General features: G+C 42.8%; 1 protein-coding gene across 5 annotated transcripts in view; it reads right to left on the bottom strand.

Moving 5' to 3' along the window:
* LOC102301267 (zinc finger protein 521) overlaps positions 1-21,154 on the bottom strand; it is an 89,258-nt gene that overhangs the window by 36,500 nt on the left and 31,604 nt on the right. For 4 of the 5 annotated variants that reach the window (XM_014332625.2, XM_014332622.2, XM_005912711.2 and 1 more), the window contains exons 4-6: positions 9,037-12,548; positions 8,817-8,901; positions 8,468-8,500 (exon numbers count right to left, since the gene is read on the bottom strand). In XM_014332625.2, the coding sequence (XP_014188111.1) occupies positions 8,468-8,500; positions 8,817-8,901; positions 9,037-12,192 (3,274 nt within the window). In that variant the 5' untranslated portion in view covers positions 12,193-12,548. The remainder of the gene's footprint in view (positions 1-8,467; positions 8,501-8,816; positions 8,902-9,036; positions 12,549-21,154) is intronic. The other variant, XM_005912712.2, reaches the window with a different exon arrangement.

Genomic DNA, 21,154 nt, shown 5'->3' on the forward strand with positions numbered 1-21,154 from the left:
GTCGTTAAGGTAAAAAAAAAAAAAAAAAAAGACAAGAAAACCTGAGATGAAATGACTCTTTTAATGGGCAGCAACTTACAGCCACCAGGATAACGCAGACACTAATGTAATAATGTGATAATGAGATACACCGATGACATTAGGGAGACCAAAAACTCAATGAAACCAGTGTGAATTGCTGCATGAAATCTGCACTTGAAACTGGCTTTGACACAATTATCAAATCAGATATAGATATCGTTGCATGTTAAATACACAGCGCATATATAAAAGTGACGTTATCAGAGAGCTACATGCATGCTTTAATTAGTACAAGCTACTTCTTTATGCCTCACATGCTTTTTTTTCTGGAGTTAGTGGTGCACTTTACCACCTTGTCTCTGCATGGCTTTTGGAATCCATGCTGCATTTCCCATATACTCGCCTCATTTAATATAACTGTCAGTATTCACCTATCATAGGCCATTATCTGTCTCATCCGCGTTCATTATTGAAGCTAATGATCTGTTGTCCTCTCTGCTCCCCATTGAAGGAGGACTACATTAAAAGTCTCTTACTAACTTAATTAGTAATTATAAATGTTAAAAGATTAATCAGCGAGTGAGTGGCTTAAGGTTTACGTCTCTAGGCAGCAGTGGGACAAATGGAGAGACAAAGAGGCCATGTCGCTTCAGTGTTCACTCTCCACTGTCATGCGAGAAATGGAACAAGGTATCTGTAAAAGGAAATTGGAAGTGTGACCATTTTTCTTTTTTTAAAATTCATTTTTAATGAGCATGTTTGCGTATGCAAAGAAGTATGGCAAACAACGTGCTAGCTCGTGTGTTTTTAGCCCTCGTCTTTAAGCGACAACTGTTTCAGATAAACATAGCATTTCCTTTCTATAATCTGCAAGCACCTCTCTAGAAGATATAATGCTGTTACAGGAAGCAGCATTTAATATGGTAACCTATGATGCATGCGGTACTCACATTATCTCTTTCTAACAAGATGGAAATAGATCCGCTTAATTAAATCCTGGGTGTACACTAATTCCTTACTAAATCTGCACCTCTCTGACAATTCTACATCAGCAACACCGCGCACTCAAGTAAACATATAAGCACTGATATCAACATTAAACCTTAATAACGCATAAGGCTTTCATCCAGGGAGTTCCTGTGTGATTTCCATTAATGTGAGGGGAATCGCCCAGGACCATCTCCCTGTTTTCCGGAGTGTGTTGATGCTCAAGCCGGGGGGTTCGAGAGGAAAACAAAAAGGAGCGTTAGCTGTGCTTAGTTGTGGGATGGCGGAGTTGCCAAATTTCTTGTCTGAACTTGAGCCACACTCGCGAGAGAAGCTATACTTTTATTTACTTCGCCGCTTCGGTCAAAGGAGACGGAAAACACTCATATATGATGGAGACGGGGAAACATTTCGCATTTAGCTCTGCCCTCAATCCCATGGAGGAGAATTGCTGGTGCTCTGACTGTTGAAGTCTTATCACACAAGACACGCAGAGTGGGGTGATAGTGGGGAGGCTGGCGGGTGGCCTGCAGCACCTGAAACCTATTAGAGAGTTTTGGAACATTCCACAGGGTTCTTCCACTTTGGCCAGAGGGCACCATAAAGGTCCTCGCAAAGAAGGTTCATGCGACTCAGATGCTGACAAACAGCCAGCAAGGTGAAACACTAAAAACTGGATATGGGAGAGTTTGATGAAGAAAAAAAAACTGTGTTATGTTGCTGTGTTTAGGAAGAAAACATGAGTCTTTTAAAGTCCAAAATGGTCTACATTTTCTGCACTTATATTCAGAAGGAGTTTGCCTCCATAAAAGAGCTGATTAAACACATTTACTGTTGGCAAGCAAAGCGAAACTTTTGTCAACTTTTTATCAAATGGTTTGCCATCTGGATTTAAAGCAGTAGGGGCCCAATAGTGTGCTGATAGTAAAAATAAACATGCATAAACACAGACATAGCTTACTGCCAAATTTCTTGACTGCAGCCTTGCCTTTCATATATATATATATCTACATATAGTATATATATATATATATTATATATATATATATATAATATATTATATAATATATATATTTATATATTAATTACTATATAGTATATTTATCTTATATATGTAATATATCTATTATAATATTATATATATGTATAAATATATATAATTATATAATATTATAATATTATATTAATATATATATTATATATATATATATATATATATATATATAGTGTAGTTTATATATATATATATATATATATATATATATATATATATATATATATATATATATATATATAATAATTATTATATTGGTTATAGTTATTATTATGATTATATTCTATATATTATATATAATATATTTGATGATATAATATATATATTCTATTATATATAGTATATATATTATATAATATATATTAATATTATATATATCATTTATATATATAGTTATATATTATATATTTAGTATATATTATATATATATATATTATATATATATCTATATAATATATGTATATTAATATATAATATATATATATATAATATATATATATATATTATATTATATAATATATTATGCTGTGAGGAAAGAAAGATATATATATATAGATATATGTGCATGTGTGTGTTTTAGTAGTACCAATGCCCATCACTTTGGCTGGATTTGTGTCCATGCCTCAGTGTTATGCTCACTGGGTTTAGCTCTATGGGTGTCTGTGGCCTCTCCTCTGGCCGCCCGTGTCCATTTGCTCTGCGGGTATGGCAGGCCTGAGCTGACAGATGGCCGCCCCTCTCCATTCCGCTCCAGAGTAACACAGTAACTGGTTTTTCCTCCGCCGTTGACCTTGCCACAGCCAGCCAGCAATCCAGGCTGGCACTCGGCCTGTCGAACAGGAGGGTAATGAAGTCCAGCGCTGCTCACATGATTATTAAGGCTTTGACGCTGGGGGGCCTTTCAGAACCCTATTCCCCTCCCCGCTCCTCCCCTGTCTACCATTCACACAGCCAAAGTTTGATGAGGATAGTCATTTGTTACATGGTACTTTGGAAAACCACCATTGTGGTCCATAAAGCTAAAACTTTTTTGCGGCACTCTTTTGTTCTCTGTTTGTTTTCTAAAACAAACCTCTCTACACCTATGAAGCTTGCTTAATAACAGCTTTGAGAACAACGCTGGAAGCCATTTCTATTCAGCAGCATATGATAGCTACAGAATGACATTCCAAAAATACGCCAGGTAAGAGCCCCTACACAAAGTTAGGTCATATCTATCACACTACTGTTGGTGCTGACAACCTCTAAAAGCAGTGCAGTTCAGTGGTTGCACTCCACTTCATTCTCACTGCAAGTCTCCCTTACCACAAGCATCTCTAGGCACGCCTGGAACCCAGGTCCCATCAGGGCCAGAGTGGGATTTGAGAGGTGTAGGTTGCAGATCTGACCTTTACTAAGGCAGGACTGTCTGTTTGCACTTCTCCCATAAGCCCCCCTCCAGTCAGACTGCTAAGCAACCCCAGCAGACCAGGGGTGTGCATGCACCTCCGGCCTTGGTGACATCTTAGAGACCATGGGGAGGTGGAGTAATGCAGAGGTTAATTCTGATCATCCAGTATTTATGGGCTTCACTTCAGAACAAGGGTTGGCATTAACACTCTAAAGGAGACATCTCTCCTGTATATCAATAAAACATAACAGAAGGACAGGGAGAGCCTACCTTTATTCAGGTCGCCAAAGTCCTTAACTAAGCCTAGGATGGGAAAATTGGAAAAATATGCCAGTGAATGTCTTTTAATTCAAGGTATTTAAATCTAAATGCTCCTTTTGAACTACTATTAGTCCCGTACAACGATTAACTCAACAACTGAGCAGATTTCAGCCAATCACTGGCAGGAATTTGCCCCAAGTCACCATGGTGACATCAACCTACCAATTGCGATGCAGTCAGGGGCAGCAAGAGTTCGCCCGGAGTTTGTACAAACAGGCTGTATGAACTGAGAGCATCAGATATTTTCTCACATGTTGGCCTAGTCTGTGAGGTGTGGGGAAATGTCAGGAAAATCAATAGATAAGGACCACATCAGACTGAGCTTGTCTGGCCTAGCAACAGAGCATCCCCATGGTGATGTCAATTACCTCTGCTTTACAACAAAAACACCAGGAAGAGCAAAACAGTCTCTGCAATGCTGTTAAACTTTTAATACAGTCTCCTGGTTACATTGAGGAATTTGTAAAGAAAAAAAAAAGAAAGAAAAAAAAAAAGCCCAACTTTTTCTTGTTTTCCATCCAGACAGGTAAGTAACACAGTGGGTGCGAAAATCTTATTGATAGCTCTTTTTTATGCAGCTCGCTCTGATTTCTATTCTCCTCATGGACCCCACATTAGTCAGGGAGAGGTATAATGTAACGAGCAGTAAGGTGCGCATAATTGCATATTAGCAGCAACACACTTGGCTGCACGGGAGGTGACTATGCTAACGAACAGAGAGGCGTTATTAATCACCAATTAATAAAAGCAGGCAGATATCACGCTCAGCATAAGGCATGCATGGTTTCCTTTGTTTCCAATGGCTGGTCCAAACCTGTTCTCTTATTTATTTCATAAGATTGATCCTGTTCCTCTGCTGTGCTGTTTATTGAGTTCTGACTCTGATTTAGCCCCCTAGGAGTCAAATGAGGAGTGTTTGGTCATGTTTGTTAACAGATTACATGTGTATGTGCTCTATGAATGAGCTCTAGAAACGGAGGGAACACCATCAGACGCACCTAATCAAAGAGGATTATAGGAAAAGAAACAAAGAATGAAAATACCACATTCTGCTTATGTATCAAGAGGGAAAAAAAGCACTTAATGGGGTAGTAAATGTATTTCCACCAGGGCAGAGACAGTGATGGAGACCATATAATCAACATACACTGGCCAAGCTGCTCTAGGGGCCCAAGACAAGAGGATATGTGTCAAGGATAATTTGCGGCCCTTAGCAAGAAACAAAACAAGGCTTTCAGCTTCAAATAATGTTACAGTGTGCCTCCTGTCGGTTCTTCCAATAACAGCCAACACAGTGTGTTTTGCCAGGATGGAGCTCAGTTAATATGAAAATGCAAACGCTAGATACTGAGACAGAGGAAAATTGAGAGATAGTGGACAGGGGGAATGAGAACGAGAGAACAGAGCGGAGGAGGAGAAACTAGAGGAGAGCTAAAGGCCTCTCACTCGCTCTCCTCTCCAGCTCTGTAACGGCCCACAGTGCCTGCTTCACACAGAGCGGCCAGCTGTACAGCAAATGTGCCTTTCCCTCTCCGCCCCCGAACCTTTCCACCCCTCCAGTGCCCCCCTTTGCCTGGGCCGACCAGGCCACTGGCTCCACTCTGAGAGAGAAGCCTCCTCCCTGACTTGGCTTCAAGCTCTGTGCTGTCACCAACCCAAAAAATCTGTAGAGGTGACCCCAAAAAACACTTTTTTGGGGGGGGGGGATGTGGTTTGGTTTGTTTGTTTACACTTGTCCTTCTCAGTACTGCCACCTTGGCAGTAGCTACTTGGAAAGGACAGAAGTGAGATGAGAATGAGATTGAAAGCAGATATCACAAAAAAAGCTAAACCCTCTTTCACCTTCAGAACCCTTTAAGACAGAGCCCATGCTTCAAAACATGTCAGGGCTCTGAAAATCCACACAGGGACATTTGAAACAGTGCGATAAATGGGCCAAACGTGCCCCCCATGAGGCTCCAAATGTCATAGTTTACACTGGGGTCAAAGTGAAGCAATGGGGTGGCATGATGGCATGCTGATAAAACCAAACAGGCTTTTGTGTCAGTGAAGGACCTTCAAAGGTCCTCTTAAAAAAAAAAAGAAAAGAAAAAAAATGAACGGGGACTACTATTTACATTTTTTTTTTTTTGCAATGCAGTTATTACATCTCAAAATGAGAAATTTTTATTCACGAAGAGGCCTTTCTTCTAATCTCAAAGAAAAACAGAAAATTAAAGAATTGATAGTGACTGCGACAGCTGAAAGCTGTATAAATCTGTGTGTCTCTGGAGAAAAATCGGACACCCTCAATTCTGTAAGTGTGCCATGCCAAAAAAACTCTAAACTAAAGAGTGGCCAGCTGTCTTCTGGCCTGCTATTAAATTGCTCCTTGGATGGTGGCGATATCATTTTTTTCTCCATAGGAGTATCACACCAGGTCCCCAAACAGAGCGACCAGCTGTACAGCAAATGTGTACTGATCCATCTGGGCCCTAGCAGGCTGCAGCTTCCATCTTAAGACACGTGGGGCCGTTCACAGGCTTGGCTGGGGCTGGTCCGCAACACACCCTTCTGCACCCACGGCTACCTCCGTCCCTTTCATTTACCTCCATTATCATAGTAAATGTTGAGTAGCTGAGCACCAGAGCTGCCCTTTATGTCTGAACCAGGAGCGTCATCATCTGAGTGTAATATCCATGCATCAAAATGTGCTGGCAGTCGGACAGAAGAGGCAGCCGCGACCACTTCGGCCTGATGGGAGGAGGTAAGGGGTGGAGGCTCATTGCGCCGGGTTTGAGGGAGACTATTGTATTACAAAGGCAGCTAATGTGGACTCGTCTGGGTGAGACGGGCTCAGGTTTTGTTGTTCCATACACTTAGCACTATGGTTATGTCACGGCACATCACTATATATAGAGTTATCAGTGTGAACTGACACCATGGAGCGGGGCATGGATGAAAACAACACCCCTATGAATCCAGCGTCTGCTCCATTACCTACGCTAATAACGCTGACAGCTGAGCGGAGATGACCCCAGCCCCCTGTTTCCCCTCTCCTGTGCAGATGGTCATTAAAAGGAGAAAGTGTCCCTTTTTTTTCTGTCGAAAAGATATTTAGAGCTTTTCCAAATGTGCATTTTTTGGGGGGTTGTTTTTGGCCCAAATTGGCTCTTCAGTGATTAAAGTGTGGGTTGAATTTAACCATGCTCCAAATTAAACAGAGCAATTTTTCAGAAGGTACGTAAAAGAACAAGATCAGCGATTGAAACACGGCTCACATGCCGTACCTCACGCCTTGTCCATTAAACACATTTCCTTAACTTTACTTCATTCTGCTCTGTTTTCCTCTTGTTTGTTTGACAACTTCACATTACAATGAGTTTTGTTTTCTCCTTATTTTAGAGATCACAAAGCAAACGTATCTAACAGAAACCCTTTTGAGAAGTCAGATGAAACCCGTGATCATGTTGAATACAAAGCGATGGCATATCAGAGAAGTAAGACATCAGACAATAACCCAATCACCTATCCTCCTGTTATCTTAAGCTGTCTGAATTCCACTATTACGGGGAAACTGTGTGCTTGTGCGGCTGAAAAACATAAAATAACCAGTAGGGGGGTTTGTTTTCTACCCTCCCAGTGTGCTCCGTGCCTGCCTTTGCGAGAGAAAGGACTAATGCTGGCATGGTACTGTATTAGGCACCCCCAGTAGACTAGTGGGTGAGCAGATCGCAAAGATGAATACAAAATACACACCTACACACTCTCAGCTCATCTCTCTCTTTTGCAAATACACCGCAGCATCAAAATCACAAATCACATGCTTCTGATTGTTTATGCACAAACAGTGGGTCCCTGATAGAATTGCCTACCGGTCCTGATAGAATTGCCCACCGTGTTTAAATTCACCTGCGCCTAGAAGCGTGTCCCAAACAGAGAGGCGGTTTGGTTCCAGATCAATGAGTCTCTCTCCCACTGAAGACAACAGATAATGCAGTGTAATGAAAGAGCCGCCAAACGAGCTGAATAAATGAATGAATAAAGGAACGTGAGACCGGAATTCAGACGCCTACTTACTGCAGGCAAGAAAACCTGTTTTCCAATTGTCTGTTCCCTATAAATTATTCTGCCTGCATACAAATGACAACCAAAAGTAGAGACATTTTGAAAATGTGGAGCTTAGTCGTACACCAGCACTCTTAGCTGAGAAATCTTGTGAAATGAAATGCAAAATTTGGAATATTTCTTTTGATATTAAACACCGAAATGGCAAATATCCATTTTTTCAGTTGATTTGACGTCATAAAAGGAGAGAGCATGAAAGTATAAAATCTAGTATGCAGATCTCAGTCATCTGAAAACAGTACTTGTGTGACAAAGTACAACAGACAAACAAACCAAAAATACATATAGAAGAACTAGAGAAATTTTTACCTTTTTTTTTTTTTTCAGAAAATTGATTGATAATCTTTGGGATGATCAAAATGATCAAATCTGTTTGATATTTCAATATTTGAATAATCTGTGTATTTTATTTTCCACTACTTCAAACTACCTTAATTACAGAGTGGTTTGAAGTGGAGAAATTCAGCTTGAAGCATGCACACGGACCATATTATACCATTCACATGCATGGAGAAATGAAGCTTGTGGGTTTATGAAAGCACAACACTGGGGATGCAGTTGATGGTCAAATAAAAAAATAATTCCACCTATTTGGTGATGTGATCCAGATACTTGTGAGCCTGAATGAGACAGGGTCAAATATTTTATTACATATCACATTTATTTTTAGTATGTGATTCATCTTTAAAAAGGTAGGAAAACACTGAAATTGGGTGAATTTTTCTTAATAATTTGCACACTGCGCGGGTGAGATTTTAACACTTAAATTGCATGCCTAAAAGATATGTTGATTAAATTTACGCTAGATTTTAGAAACACTTGGGAAATTTGGACAAACATATTTGTATATATTACACAAGCACTGTATTTAATGACTCTTGTTTCTGGAGTATAACAGAAACCATAATAAATGAATCAGAAAGTGCTATCTCCTACCCAGCATGTGGTTGGCCACATGAACTTGGATGTCCCATTCACTGTAGAACACCATCTGACATTTGATGCACTGGTATGTCTTCTTCTGTAAATCAGACAACAGGGATTACAGTCAAGTGTGAATAAAAGATATATGGTAGAAATATTTGTGTCATTTGTAAATTGTAAATTCTCTGCATGTTTTCATTTACTTATTTAGTGCGAGGCTACTTAGCAATACCTCTTCAGTTTGCGATGGACTGGCTCTTGGCATGGGAGACACCTGGGGGGTCTTCAGCTGTCCGCTGTTGCTGTCCCCAGACTGTTCCCGATGCACTGTCTGGACATGGTTTTGCAACTCTGCCTCAGATTCAAACTTCACATTGCAGCTGGAACATCGTGTCTTGGCTGCAGACGAGGACGACGTGGAAGAGGATGAGGACGATGAAGAAACACCTTTGCCTTTTCCATCTCCAGGGCTGAGACTCTCCCCTTGGACCCATGTGGCTGTAGTTGTTGCTGGAGTGGTGGCTCCCCCCTGCTGCTGCTGTTGCCTCCCTCCATTCACTGTTGGGCTGGAGCTCTTGGAGCCGGCAGCTGCCACACAGGACGCGCAGAGTCCATAAGGCAGTCCGTTGATGTCCAGCTTTACCAGGTCTAGTTTGGACCGGAAATCTTTTAGGCAGGAGGCACACTTGAAAAATTTTGGGGCGTGGTGTTGCTGCTGGTTTTGAGACATGGCATTGGTGCGGCCCATGGGTTGGTTTGCGGACATAGTGCCTGTCTTTTGCATGTGGAAAGTACCATGGATCTTGAGCTCCAATGTGGAGGTGACCGTCTGCATGCAAACAACACAGCGGAAACCTGTAAGGGAGTTCCTCAGGTCAGGGTGCATCTGGCAGTGCTCCAGGAAGTCCTCCTCACTATGCAGTGGCATCTTACAAATGCGGCAGCTCCCCGTGTCCAAACTCTTGCTATGGGTGACCTTGTGCTCTGTCAGGGTGAGCAATGAGGGGAAGCGCTCCCCGCAGATGGGACACATGTAGTGTTTGACAGGCCCAAGGTGGGTCTGCATATGTTCCCTCAGCCCAGCCTCAGAGAAGAAGGTACGGGAGCAAACATTGCACTTGTGGTTACCCTTGATCATCTCAGCCTTTCTTTTTATCATGGCACTCTCACCAGGGCGTATATTGTGATCTCTCAACTGGTGGTTAGTGAGCAGTGACTCCATAGTATAAGATGCCCCACATATGTCGCATCCATACATGGGCTCTGCAGTGTCCACCTCTTCCTCACTTCCATCATGGCTGTTCTGGGACTCCATCACAGATCCACCTACTGCCCCTGAACCATGGCTGTTAGTTAGGAGACTTTGTAGCTCAGCATCTTCTTTAGGCTGGCTTTCCCCACCAACTACAGTAGAACCATTGGCGCCACAGTTCTGTGACTTTCCCTCAAACACACAGTGTTTCTCCCTCAAATGTTTCTCCAAAAGAACAATGGCATGGAAAGCCTTGCTGCAGAAGCGGCAGTTATACTTCTTGCTATGGGTGGTGATGTGGCACTGCAGCTCCACTTCCGTTCCAAAGGACTCCCCGCAAAAAATGCAGCGGTGGGCACGGCCTTGGTTTTCCAGGTGGCTGTGTTTGACGTGAAGCTGCAAGTCAGTCTCATGCCTGAAGTCCCAGTTACAGGAGGTGCAGCGGTACACTTTCTTCTCGTTGCTGTGCTTCACAGCCAGGTGGAGCTGAGTAGACACTTTTGAGTCGAACACCTCTTGGCACAGAGTGCAACGAAAGAACACAAAAGTATGCATGTCGAGTAGGTGCTTCTGCAGGTCATCCACTGAAGTGAACTGCTTGTCACAGCTCTCGCAGATGTAATAAGTGGACGTAATAGTGAAGTGAATTGTCACATGCTTTAGCAGAGATTCCTGGTTGGGAAACTCCTTGTTGCACTGCGGACAGGTAAGCTGAGGCTGCAGACCATCCAGATGCGTTTTGAGGTGAGTCTGGAAAAGGTCTAAGCTTGTATACTTGGCACCACACTGGTTACATATGAACTCACTGGTGGCACGGGAGGCTGAGCTACCTTGTTTCAGCACGGCAGTTTGTTCCACAGATATTGGCGAAGAGGGGCTGAGAGTGCGGAGGGATTTCTTCCCATTGTTGATGTAGTTCAGGGCTAGTGGAATGTTCTTGTGATTCTCCTTGATGTGCTTGTTAAGCTTTAGAACACTGTTGAATATGGGGGAGTTGGTGCAGTATGAACAGGAGTACACTTCGACTATTGGCTCCTTGGGAGTTACAGCCAAGGGGGAGTCAAAGCGCAGGCTCCCCCCATCACAGTGAGTCTGGCGAACATGCTCCTCCAAGGTAGCCTCTGTCAAGAACCCCATGAAGCACTGGGGGCAGAAAAAGGCATTGCTCTCCTTGGCCACTGGACTGGGAAAGCCATGAGAGCAGCGGATGTGTTCCTGGAGGGCATTTAGGTCATTTAACACCTCGGGGCAGAAATTACACTGAAGGAGGGCATCAGGCAAGCTCGCTAACAGGGCAGCGTGATCTTCTGCATTGTGGACCTGCTTAAGATGTTCATTCAGATTTAGTAAAGAGGGCAGAACTTCCAAACAAAACTGGCAAGTATGAGCCTGTTCTGGCTTGTCCAGATGCATGGTTCGCAGGTGAATTTGAAGCACAGCCAAACTGGAGAACACTTGCTTGTTGCAGTAGATGCAACTGTAAGAGACTTTAGGCTGCTTAGAGGAACGTCCTCCCATGTCTGAAGTGTTCTGTGCAGCCCTCTTTCTCCTTCCCCTGGTCTTGGGCACAGGTGGCGCTGTCTCCACCATTGTGGAGCTGTCAACAGAGAGGTTGGAGTCCGGAGTTGTGCTAGACACAGAGGTGTAGCCTACAGTCAGCAAGGAAGGGCTGTTACTATGGTTACTAGATTCAGGGAGCTGGTGGATGTCCATATGAGCATAGAGGTCCTCAACAGACAGAAAATGCTCTGAGCAGATAGCACAGGTGTGGCCCTTCCTATCTCTGCTGTGGGCTTGGTCAATGTGGGTCAGCAGGGTGCCCTCATCGCTGAAGGGCTCGTGGCAGTAGATGCACTGCAGGGTGGCACCCAGTCCTCCATCCTCTGATGGGGAGCACTCAGGGTGGCATTCTGCGATATGCCTTTGGAGCTCTTCTGGAACATCGAAGCCTTCCTCACACCGGCTGCATTTGCGGGTTTCTTTCAGCTTCCATTCATCAGCCCTAGAGAAACCGGAGCCCGTGCCATCTTTGCCCCTTTCGTGTACTTGCATGTGGCCGTGGAGAGAGCTGGAGGAAAGGAAGCCTCGACGGCACACAGGGCACTTGTGGGGTTTGTTGGAGGCGTGGGTTTTCATGTGGATTTTGAGGTGATCGCTGCGGGAGAAGGCAGAGTCACACTCTCCGCAGTGATACTTCTTATCACCCGTGTGTAGCTTCACGTGTCGATCTCGGCTCCGCTTGTGTTTAAACAGGCGGCTGCAAAAGGTACAGCTGAAAGGCAGTTTATCACCGTGGCTCTGCTCGTGACGCTTGAGGAAACTCAAACGACTGAAAGACTTGTCGCAGAACTGGCATGGGTACGGTAGGCCAGGGCCTCCTTCTTCCTCGCCAAAATCATAGTCCTCACAGTGTCCTGGAGAAGTCTGATCCTTACTAGAGGGAGATGATGCTGGCCAAGAACACGATGGGTCATCCTCAAGATCAGCGCCGTCTGGAGAAGAAGACAGAAAGAAATGTAGAAATGAAGGCATTGAGGGCAGGTCAGAGGGAAAAAGATGGAGGAGGAAAAATGGAGAAAGTGAGTGAGTTAGAAAGGTGTTTTGTAAGCTAGTCACTATATTAGCAAGTCATTAGTCTTGAAAAGGTAGGCCACCGTGGCGTTATTTGTCATAGTAATTATAAGGTTGTGGTGTATGATTTTCAAATTCTTTGCAATGTAGACCATTTTTTCTTCAGCTGAAACAATACCTCTCCTTAGGTGTTATCTAAAAAGTTACATTAAATATGCAATTTAAAGTATAATTAGAGAAGAGAATAAGTGGAAATACTTTTACTACAATTAACCTTGTATGTGGCCATGTAATGGCTTAGCCCACTGTGACTCAAAACACAATCTCTCTGACATTTAAAGCCAACACAAGACAATGGGTCTACTCTAGGATGTAAGCCCTGCATGAGGTAAATTAGAACATTTCTATTATTCCTGAAGAATTACTTGAATATTTTTGAATAACAAGAGCCCTTGAAATGACCTTAAGACAAGAGAAAAACAGGCAAAAGCAGTTTTAAGGATGAAGGAGAAGATTAAATATGCAATTTAAACCACAGCTATGCATAGCCTTTGGGAACGCTCTGCTGCAAAACGGATGATTTTCATGAAACATAGACCCATCAGAACATCCGTCAATAGATATCAGATTATAGAATATGCATTATTACCAAATTTGTCTGTGCAGTCTGCGTTAAGCTGTGAGGCAAGTGATCGTGGATGGATGAACGTGCCACCCATGTTCTGATGCAAAGAGGGGTAGGGGGTAGGTGGCTAGTGGTGGCTTACTGTCTCAGTCAAGGACAAGCAGGTGCAGAGAATGACCAACTTTTTTTTACAATCACTTTAATGTGTTCCTATTCAAATGGCTCCAACATTCCAATCCACTGGTTCACTGTGCGGTTATATGCATGGAAAACAGAGCACCACTTTCCACAGGTTCAAAAGGTTACAGGCCACTTCTTCCCGCTGCTGAAATCTAAGTGATGTGAACTTCCTTACCTAAATAAAACAACATAATCCCAACCTCTTCAGAAAAAAAAAATGTCAAAAGGCCATAACTTGGAATGGGAAAAACAAGAGGAAGCTGCAAAGATTTATGAGAGGGACGGAGGAAAAGCACGAGCTCTTTCCAGGATCCAACCTCTGTACTCTCCTTCAGCTGACAAATCTAAGTCTTTCTCTCTCTCTCCCCCTTTCTGTTGTTTTTGCTGGGAGATCTGCCCTTTGTCAGGATATCATGCCCTCTCTGAGCACTTACCCCCATCAGGGCCTATCTTCAGGAAACAGATGGGGTCGGAGGCCATTCCCTTGCCCCTCCAAACTGCTGAAAGCGGCACATTGAGAGCCCACCTCCACACCGTGGCCCTCCCGGAAACCTCCCACCCCTGGCAAGGCGCCCACTCTGTACACACATCTCACTGAAGGAGCAAACCTTGCCTGATTTACTTGCTTTATCTTTCATACATGTCTCAATGTTCTCTCTCTCTCTCTCTCTGGTTTGAGGGAGGATGGGTGACTCAGTGCTATGCCCTCCTCCACAGAGGGGGCGGATCTGCCCTATCTCATACTGCCTCTCCGGGTATAGGAGAAGAAGACAGTGCAAGAAGAATGACCCCAGCCAATGCCTTACAGTCAAACGTATTGGCTTCGAGACAATAGTATAAAACAAACAAATAAATGGTTCTGTATACAAGGCTAAATGAAATTCTGCTGTCTTAAATGAGGATGTCTTGATGCCTTGAGACATTACTAAGCTGTCAGGACAATCTCATTCCATTCTCGTTGTTTGTTTGCTCAGTGTATATTATTTATTTAGGGCCTTACGGTGATGACATATATAGAGTAATATCTGATTCATATATATGGAAGTTGCAATGAAGGGTTTTGAATAAGTAGCTATGTTAAAATTTGTGTCTCGATAGCAAATATAACACAGTTAGTAATAATGCATCATTTGATTTCACGTTGGACTGCATAGGGTATAATCACACTGGCCAACAAATACGTTATAGCCATGCTGTAACCAGTAGACAAAGGTTCTCCTTTTGTGCTTCTTCACCTATTTTTTCTGGTGAGTCGATAGATAAAACTATAGAACTGCAGTAGTTTTACTGTGTACCGCTCACCCCCACCCAACCTCACACCAAACACACGCGCACACAGAGCAAGAGCACACTTGTGTGCATACACTGACAAGAATATACATGTGCACACATAGCATGTACACATAGAATACACAGATACAAGTCCAATGGCCGAAGCAAGTGTGTGAACAACTGCAGATGAAAGAGCAATCTTCCTCAGGAGACCTCAAGAGGAAAAAGAGAGAGAGACTTGTTTTTTTTTCCTTCTTCACCCAGACAAGAAATGCCCAGGCCTCAGCAGCAGCCTGAGTAAATAAAAGAACGGGCCTTACTTCCCTGTCTCTCGGGCCGGGGGCCTGTGCACGCCAGCACTCTCTGTGCCGCTGCCAAAGGGGATGCTGGGGCCTGAAAAACTACACCCTGCAGCTGAAGGGCTGTCTTTGTTGGTCTGCCAAGGCCTTCCTGAGCATCCTCCAGCCAACAGCCTGTCACGTCCTGGGAGGAAGACCTCCATCTTAAGGCCTGTCCCTCTCTGGGAGTTCTGTCCCTACCCCCCTCCCTCCTTTTTTTTAATGTCTCCTATATGGAACAAAACAACCTCATTTGGAGTTCCCCTATAGGGAATGGCACAAAATGTGCCACTGCCACATTTACCAGAAAGATAAACATTAAAGTCGAAGCTAAAGTAACTAAGAACTTCTTAAAAGTCACAAAAATATAACTTGGCCTGTGAAGTTCACTGATCAAAATATGCTAAATTAATAAAGACGTTTTCTGTTCTATACAAATTATGTTTTCTTTTTTTTTTCCTGGTACTGCAGAAGTAACCACTGAGAATTCCCGATTCACACGCAGGTCTCAGTTTCCTCTAAGCCAGTCTGAACTGCCTTTTGTGCAGCACTTCCTCTGTGTTCATTTATAGCACCCTTTCCCAAAGTAAATACCCCTGTTCAAATAAGATCCCTAATGCTGGGAACAGGTACGCTTACCATTTTTCTGCACAGCAGAATAGCTTTCCAAGCCCCTGAAGAATCTTTTATTTATGCAATTAATGCATTTGAAAATTAGCATGCATAAATATTTTTTGAGAGCAAGTCATTAATTTTCATGATGACATTGTTTCCCTTTGGACTTTAACACATATGGTGGCAAACTGTGTCTATGTTTTAAAAGCTAAATGATACAAAAATGTTTAAAGAATAATGTCTGTTGATTTCTTTGTAGACAAATACTATTGGGTCTCAGTATAATTTGAGCGTAAGAGCTCAAAAGAAGGCAACAAAGACGGATTTTCACATAAACTGTTCTTCAAATGTATGGCTGTATGCTGTGCTTAGCAGTGGCCCAATAAATAAAATATCCAAGTTATTGATATTAAAATCTAATAAAGCTCCTTTCCGTTAGAGACTGCAAAAAGGGAAACAAAGGTATACATTAAAGTTCAACTGGCAGGAAAATTTTTTTAAAATGGGATTATAAAAATATTTTAATGGCCATTAAGTATTTGTAACAGGAATGAGTGCACACAAATGTAACTGAGTCTCTTGTTAAATGTAATTGAGATAAAGCATGGGTGCTTGGTTTGACATTTGGTATAATATTTAATGCTTTTGCATGTATATCCTAAAAAACTGCATATTGCTTTGCAAAAGCATTTTATTGCTTTCATACACATGCACATAGATGTCTCGCTTTTTAAAGATAATTATGAAATGTCTCATACAATATGAAACAACTGAGCAAAAACAGCTACATCTGTATTCAAGCTGATTTTGTGCAGAGCTTTTAAAATACTGAAAATATCCTTGGTTATTTTATTCCAGCTGGCTCAAAATACAAACCATGCCTCAGTTGACCAACCATTTTTTTAGAGGGGTTTTTTTGGGGGGGAATTTATTTTTTTATTTTTTTTGTATCTACACTTTTTTAGTCCACATTATGAAAAGTACAAAAAAAAAAAGCAATAAAAAAAGCAATTATCTACCTTTTTTTGTGTTTCAGAAAATGTAATTTTTGCAGTTACACCCTCTTTAAACCTTTCAGGGACCGCATCATTTGGGAACAACTCACTTCTGGTGCCCAGACCTTCGTGTCTGAGGCGCTGGAAGCTGTTCATGATGCCTTATCACTGTCTGACAGCAACAGAGTACATCTCCTCTATTTAGGAAGCCAAACTCTTATCCAGGTCCAGGACCTTATCTTATCAGAAAAAATGTTTCCCCCCCCCCATCACTCATCTGCCACTTCTATAACAAGCTAGACTTTGTTCAAAAGCCATTCTAGTGAAGCAAAGCATGGCCAGGCTTTCAGTCGCCAAACCTTATCTTCCTGTGTGTTGTACCAGAGATCTGTACATAGTGGTTGTCATAAGAGATGTGTTTGTGTGAGTGTATTTGTGGCACATTGGGGATTGGGGATTCATTGAATAAACAAAAAGCTGACAACTTGTCTGATGTAACACCGTGACCCCACTTCATATTCAGAGAGGGGATCTTTTTACAGTTACTGGGAAAAGTAGTGAGCCTTTCCCATGAGATGATGCATGTGTCATCTCAACACTTTTCCCTGTTCTGATGTCCAAATAGCAGTGCGTGTCTGAACAACACGTATTCATGTACGCCGCTTTGTGACACAATCACTTAAGATCTAATAGAAGAAGTGGTGTAATATACATATATATATATATATTTCTATATTAGCGCTCTTTTTCCTGACAGAGAAGCAGGATGAGGTGGGCAAGGATAGCTTTTTCTTTTCTTTTCTTTTCTTTTTTTTTTTTTTTCGGGGGGACTAATTCCAGTCAGATGAACAAATGACTCAGTTGATTCAGGACAGAGAGCTCAGAGGACACAGAGCTATTGGAAGAGGCCCAGTGCTGGGCTTTACTCACAGTAGTCCTGCTACATCCCTGTTTTAAGACATCAAATCCAGTCAAAATGAAGCACTGATAATTCCCAGTAGCTGTCAACAAAAGTACCAGGTGGCTTGATGTGGCTTTTTGCACCATGCAGCTGATTAACACACGCAAATAAGCACAAGCACAGCTAGTTAAAGAGGCTGCTTTTTCACCACTTTTTCCCCAACCTCAGACATTGTGTTGTGTATGTGTGTGTGTGTGTGTACTAGTGTTGTGTGTATACTGGGTTTGTCTCTCTCTTTTCCTCTTTTTTTTTCTTAGCAAACACAATATGTTTTTACACATCGCTGAGAAATGTCAGGTCCCTCTCCCCCCTTGCTACAGATCAATCAAATCCACTATGCTACAGGATGAGAAGGAGGGGTGGTGGGAGACGGCTGGAGGATCAGCGAACAAGGATGCTGTCTTTTACTGGACAAGGTAGAAAAACATTAGATGGAATAAGGATTCACTTCCCGCGGTTTCATCAGTGCCGTAGCAGCAAGTTACTCTGGCCTAACATCATGTACATGCGCAACACAACACATATCCACACACACACAGACACACACAAACTTGAAGGGAAAATTGCAGTCAATGGGGATTTTTTCACGCAGGGCCTGACACAAAGAGCTGGAACATCAAGCGCTGTCCTGACTCTGTGGTCTGGGTGTCCATTATTCTGGCCCTCATGGCTCTGTCTCTCAACCATGGGGAAGCGGCAAACTGTCAACTACTTTGTCCACATTACCCACGTCCCCCAGCTCAGACAGGAGCACTTGGTCACTGTCCCAGAAATCACAGCGCCCCAGTGGCAACACAGGAAAGTTAGACAAATGGAAGGCCAGAGCAAGAAAAGTAGGGCGGCCAGTCATCCTTTACTATGCTTTTTTCTCTCTGTGACGGTGAGACACAGCCAAAGAGGAATTTTATTACTTATTGCAAAGATGTGTCACTGCAGCACTAATGCGTCTCTGCCAAAATGGACAAGCTGAATAATAATAATCAATGATAAGGTTTCTTAAAAAGAGGGAGGATGTTTAGTGCATGATCTGACTCATTATATTTCCTGTGAAAGCTAACATCGTACCATAATCCATAACCACAGCGACTGAACTCTAAAAGCATGTCAGGGCTGTCTGTCTGCTGGATAACACATTTATCATTCTGCATACTATTAAATATCTGAAGCCAGCAACAGACTTAAAACACTTAATATTAATAGAAGATGTGAACTTATTTATGAAAATGTTTTTAATTTAATAATTTGCCGTTTGATGCTTGTAAAAATGTGAAATCACAGCATTTGCAGGGATGTCATCTTGTATCGCTATTTGGCCCTGCGTGCGCCCTGTTGTGTTTTTCTGCCAGAAAAGAAGGTGTTATAGTAGGATGAGGCAAGCTAACATGGAGCGGAGGAATTAAATTGTCAGGAGTGCTTCATTTTCCTCCTTTCAAAATTAAGTCCGTTTTTCAAATGAGAAAAAGGAAAATTAACGAGAGAACGGAAAATCAAGGCATTTAATTAAACTATTATTCAAAAAGGTGAATTTGGGGTTCATCGCAGGTTATTATTCAGAGTAGTAGTGGGTGGGCTTGATGGCTCATGTTGGTGTTCTATCTATCTATCTTTGATCAACGCTGTATTTGCGATGTAGTTGGAGCAGTTTGTGTGTGGGAGTGCGACGGTGGCAGCGGTATCATTTCCTCTTCAACTGAGCAGCTGGTGGTGTTGGTAAGGTAGGAGGACCGTTGACCACTTCAGGTAGACTTCAGCACAAACAGGAAGGAGGCTGTTCCTCAGGTCTTGGCTGGACCAGCAGCCACAGTGAGCCTCCCAGGGGGAGAAAGGAGGATGACAATCTGTCCCCCAGCATGGCCCTTCACCGCCTGCCTCACTGCACTGGCTCTAAGGGAGTGCTGGGCCAGGCGGGACTGGACTGGGCTGGGCTTCAATAGGCAAGGGTGCCTGCGTGTGTGCGTGCTGTTCCCTCAACACTGCGGCAGACCAGGCGCAGGACCCAGTGGACAGTCAGCTAGCCAGCCAGCCAGCCAGTCAGCCAATTTGAGAGATGCTGCAGCACTGTGCCGCTACTATATTTTCTCACTGTGCGGGAGTTTACTTGGATGCTCTTTTATTTCCCCCTCCCCCCACAAACACTCTTAGTTACTCACAGAAATGTGATTTATGTGATCACCGTGGAACAGAAAAAAATTGTTGTGCATAGAGAAATATGCTGAGTTACTGTATGGTTGCTTCATTAAAATAGGGTTTGGTCTGCAAGTTTCCAGAGACGCTATCCATTACTTAAAACCCAACACAGCACTGACTGAATTCAGAAAATAGGGTCTAATTCTTTTTAATCAAACTACCTCAGAGTGACCCATAAAACTTGGGCTAGACTTCAAGAAAGGATCGTCTCACTTATTAGTTTAAGTTGCACTGGAAATATTTTAAAAGGGCCAGTTAGTTTGCCAAATGCCCATAAAAATACTTGTATCCTCATCTCTCCCTCTTTTTTCTTCCCCTCACCGCAAACAACGAAGAGAATCACATGCATGTGGACAAACAACCTGGAAATGAACTTGTGTTAGGTTTAGCATTAGCATTTATCAGCGAACTCTGACTCTGTCTTTTGACCCATGACCTTTGGTTCCCCCGATTAATACACTGTGGCTTTATTTGATATCTCCTCAATACCAGCCCAGCTTGTCAGTGGTAAAACAACTGGAGACAGCCCAAGAGGGAGAAGAAAACATGCATCGTGGAGAGGAAAGCGGGAGGGGAAGAAAAACAAGCATCAACTCAAGCAAGACGATGTATTTTCATGCATCCCTGTCTTAAATGTCAAGATTTCTTAACCCTCAGTGACTGCAGTGCTGACACCTCTCCAAGGTTCAACAGAAACCGCATTCATTAATAATTAGCTTAGCTGTGAGGACAGGGAGTGAGAACGAGTGCGAGAGAGAGGGAGAGAGGGAGAGCGAGCCAGCTAAAATTCAAACTTCTGTCCTTTCCCGAGAGAATCGAATTTCACTACAAGTATTTTTTCATTCTTCTTCACTTCTTGTTTTCCTGGTGTGTGTTGGCCAGAATCCCAAAGGCGGCCCAAGAACGAGCATTGCAGACGTCGCATCAGCCTTACTACTCCCTCCCCTCCTTAATCATGGCTCTAATACCCTCCAGATGAATAAACATCTTCATCCCTTCTCTGTTAAAGCCAGAAGGCTCCTCCACTCTTGAATCCAACAAAGGAAGAAAGAACGAAAGAAAGAGAGATACAAATGGAGAGTTGAAGAAGGAGCACAGGAAAAGGATGACAGATGGAAGGGTGGATCAATGTCGGAATGAACCAAGCAGCAAAGTAACAAAGCCATGGCAAGATTTTGTGGTTCTTCCCATAATTCGTCTGATCTATCTCCCCCTTGACACAATTATCACAGTCCTTCTAATTATTTTCCTTCTTTAACAGATTTCTAATGGCAGACTGTGTTTTTTTTTTTATGATCATGTTTGCAAAGTGAAGGTTTTGAGAGCTGTTGTGCAACCTTGTCGCCTCAGACTG

This window comes from Haplochromis burtoni, unplaced genomic scaffold (assembly GCF_018398535.1).
Source record: "Haplochromis burtoni strain Fernald_Lab_line unplaced genomic scaffold, NCSU_Asbu1 Contig_3, whole genome shotgun sequence".
In the NCBI taxonomy this organism is placed as follows: domain Eukaryota; kingdom Metazoa; phylum Chordata; class Actinopteri; order Cichliformes; family Cichlidae; genus Haplochromis; species Haplochromis burtoni.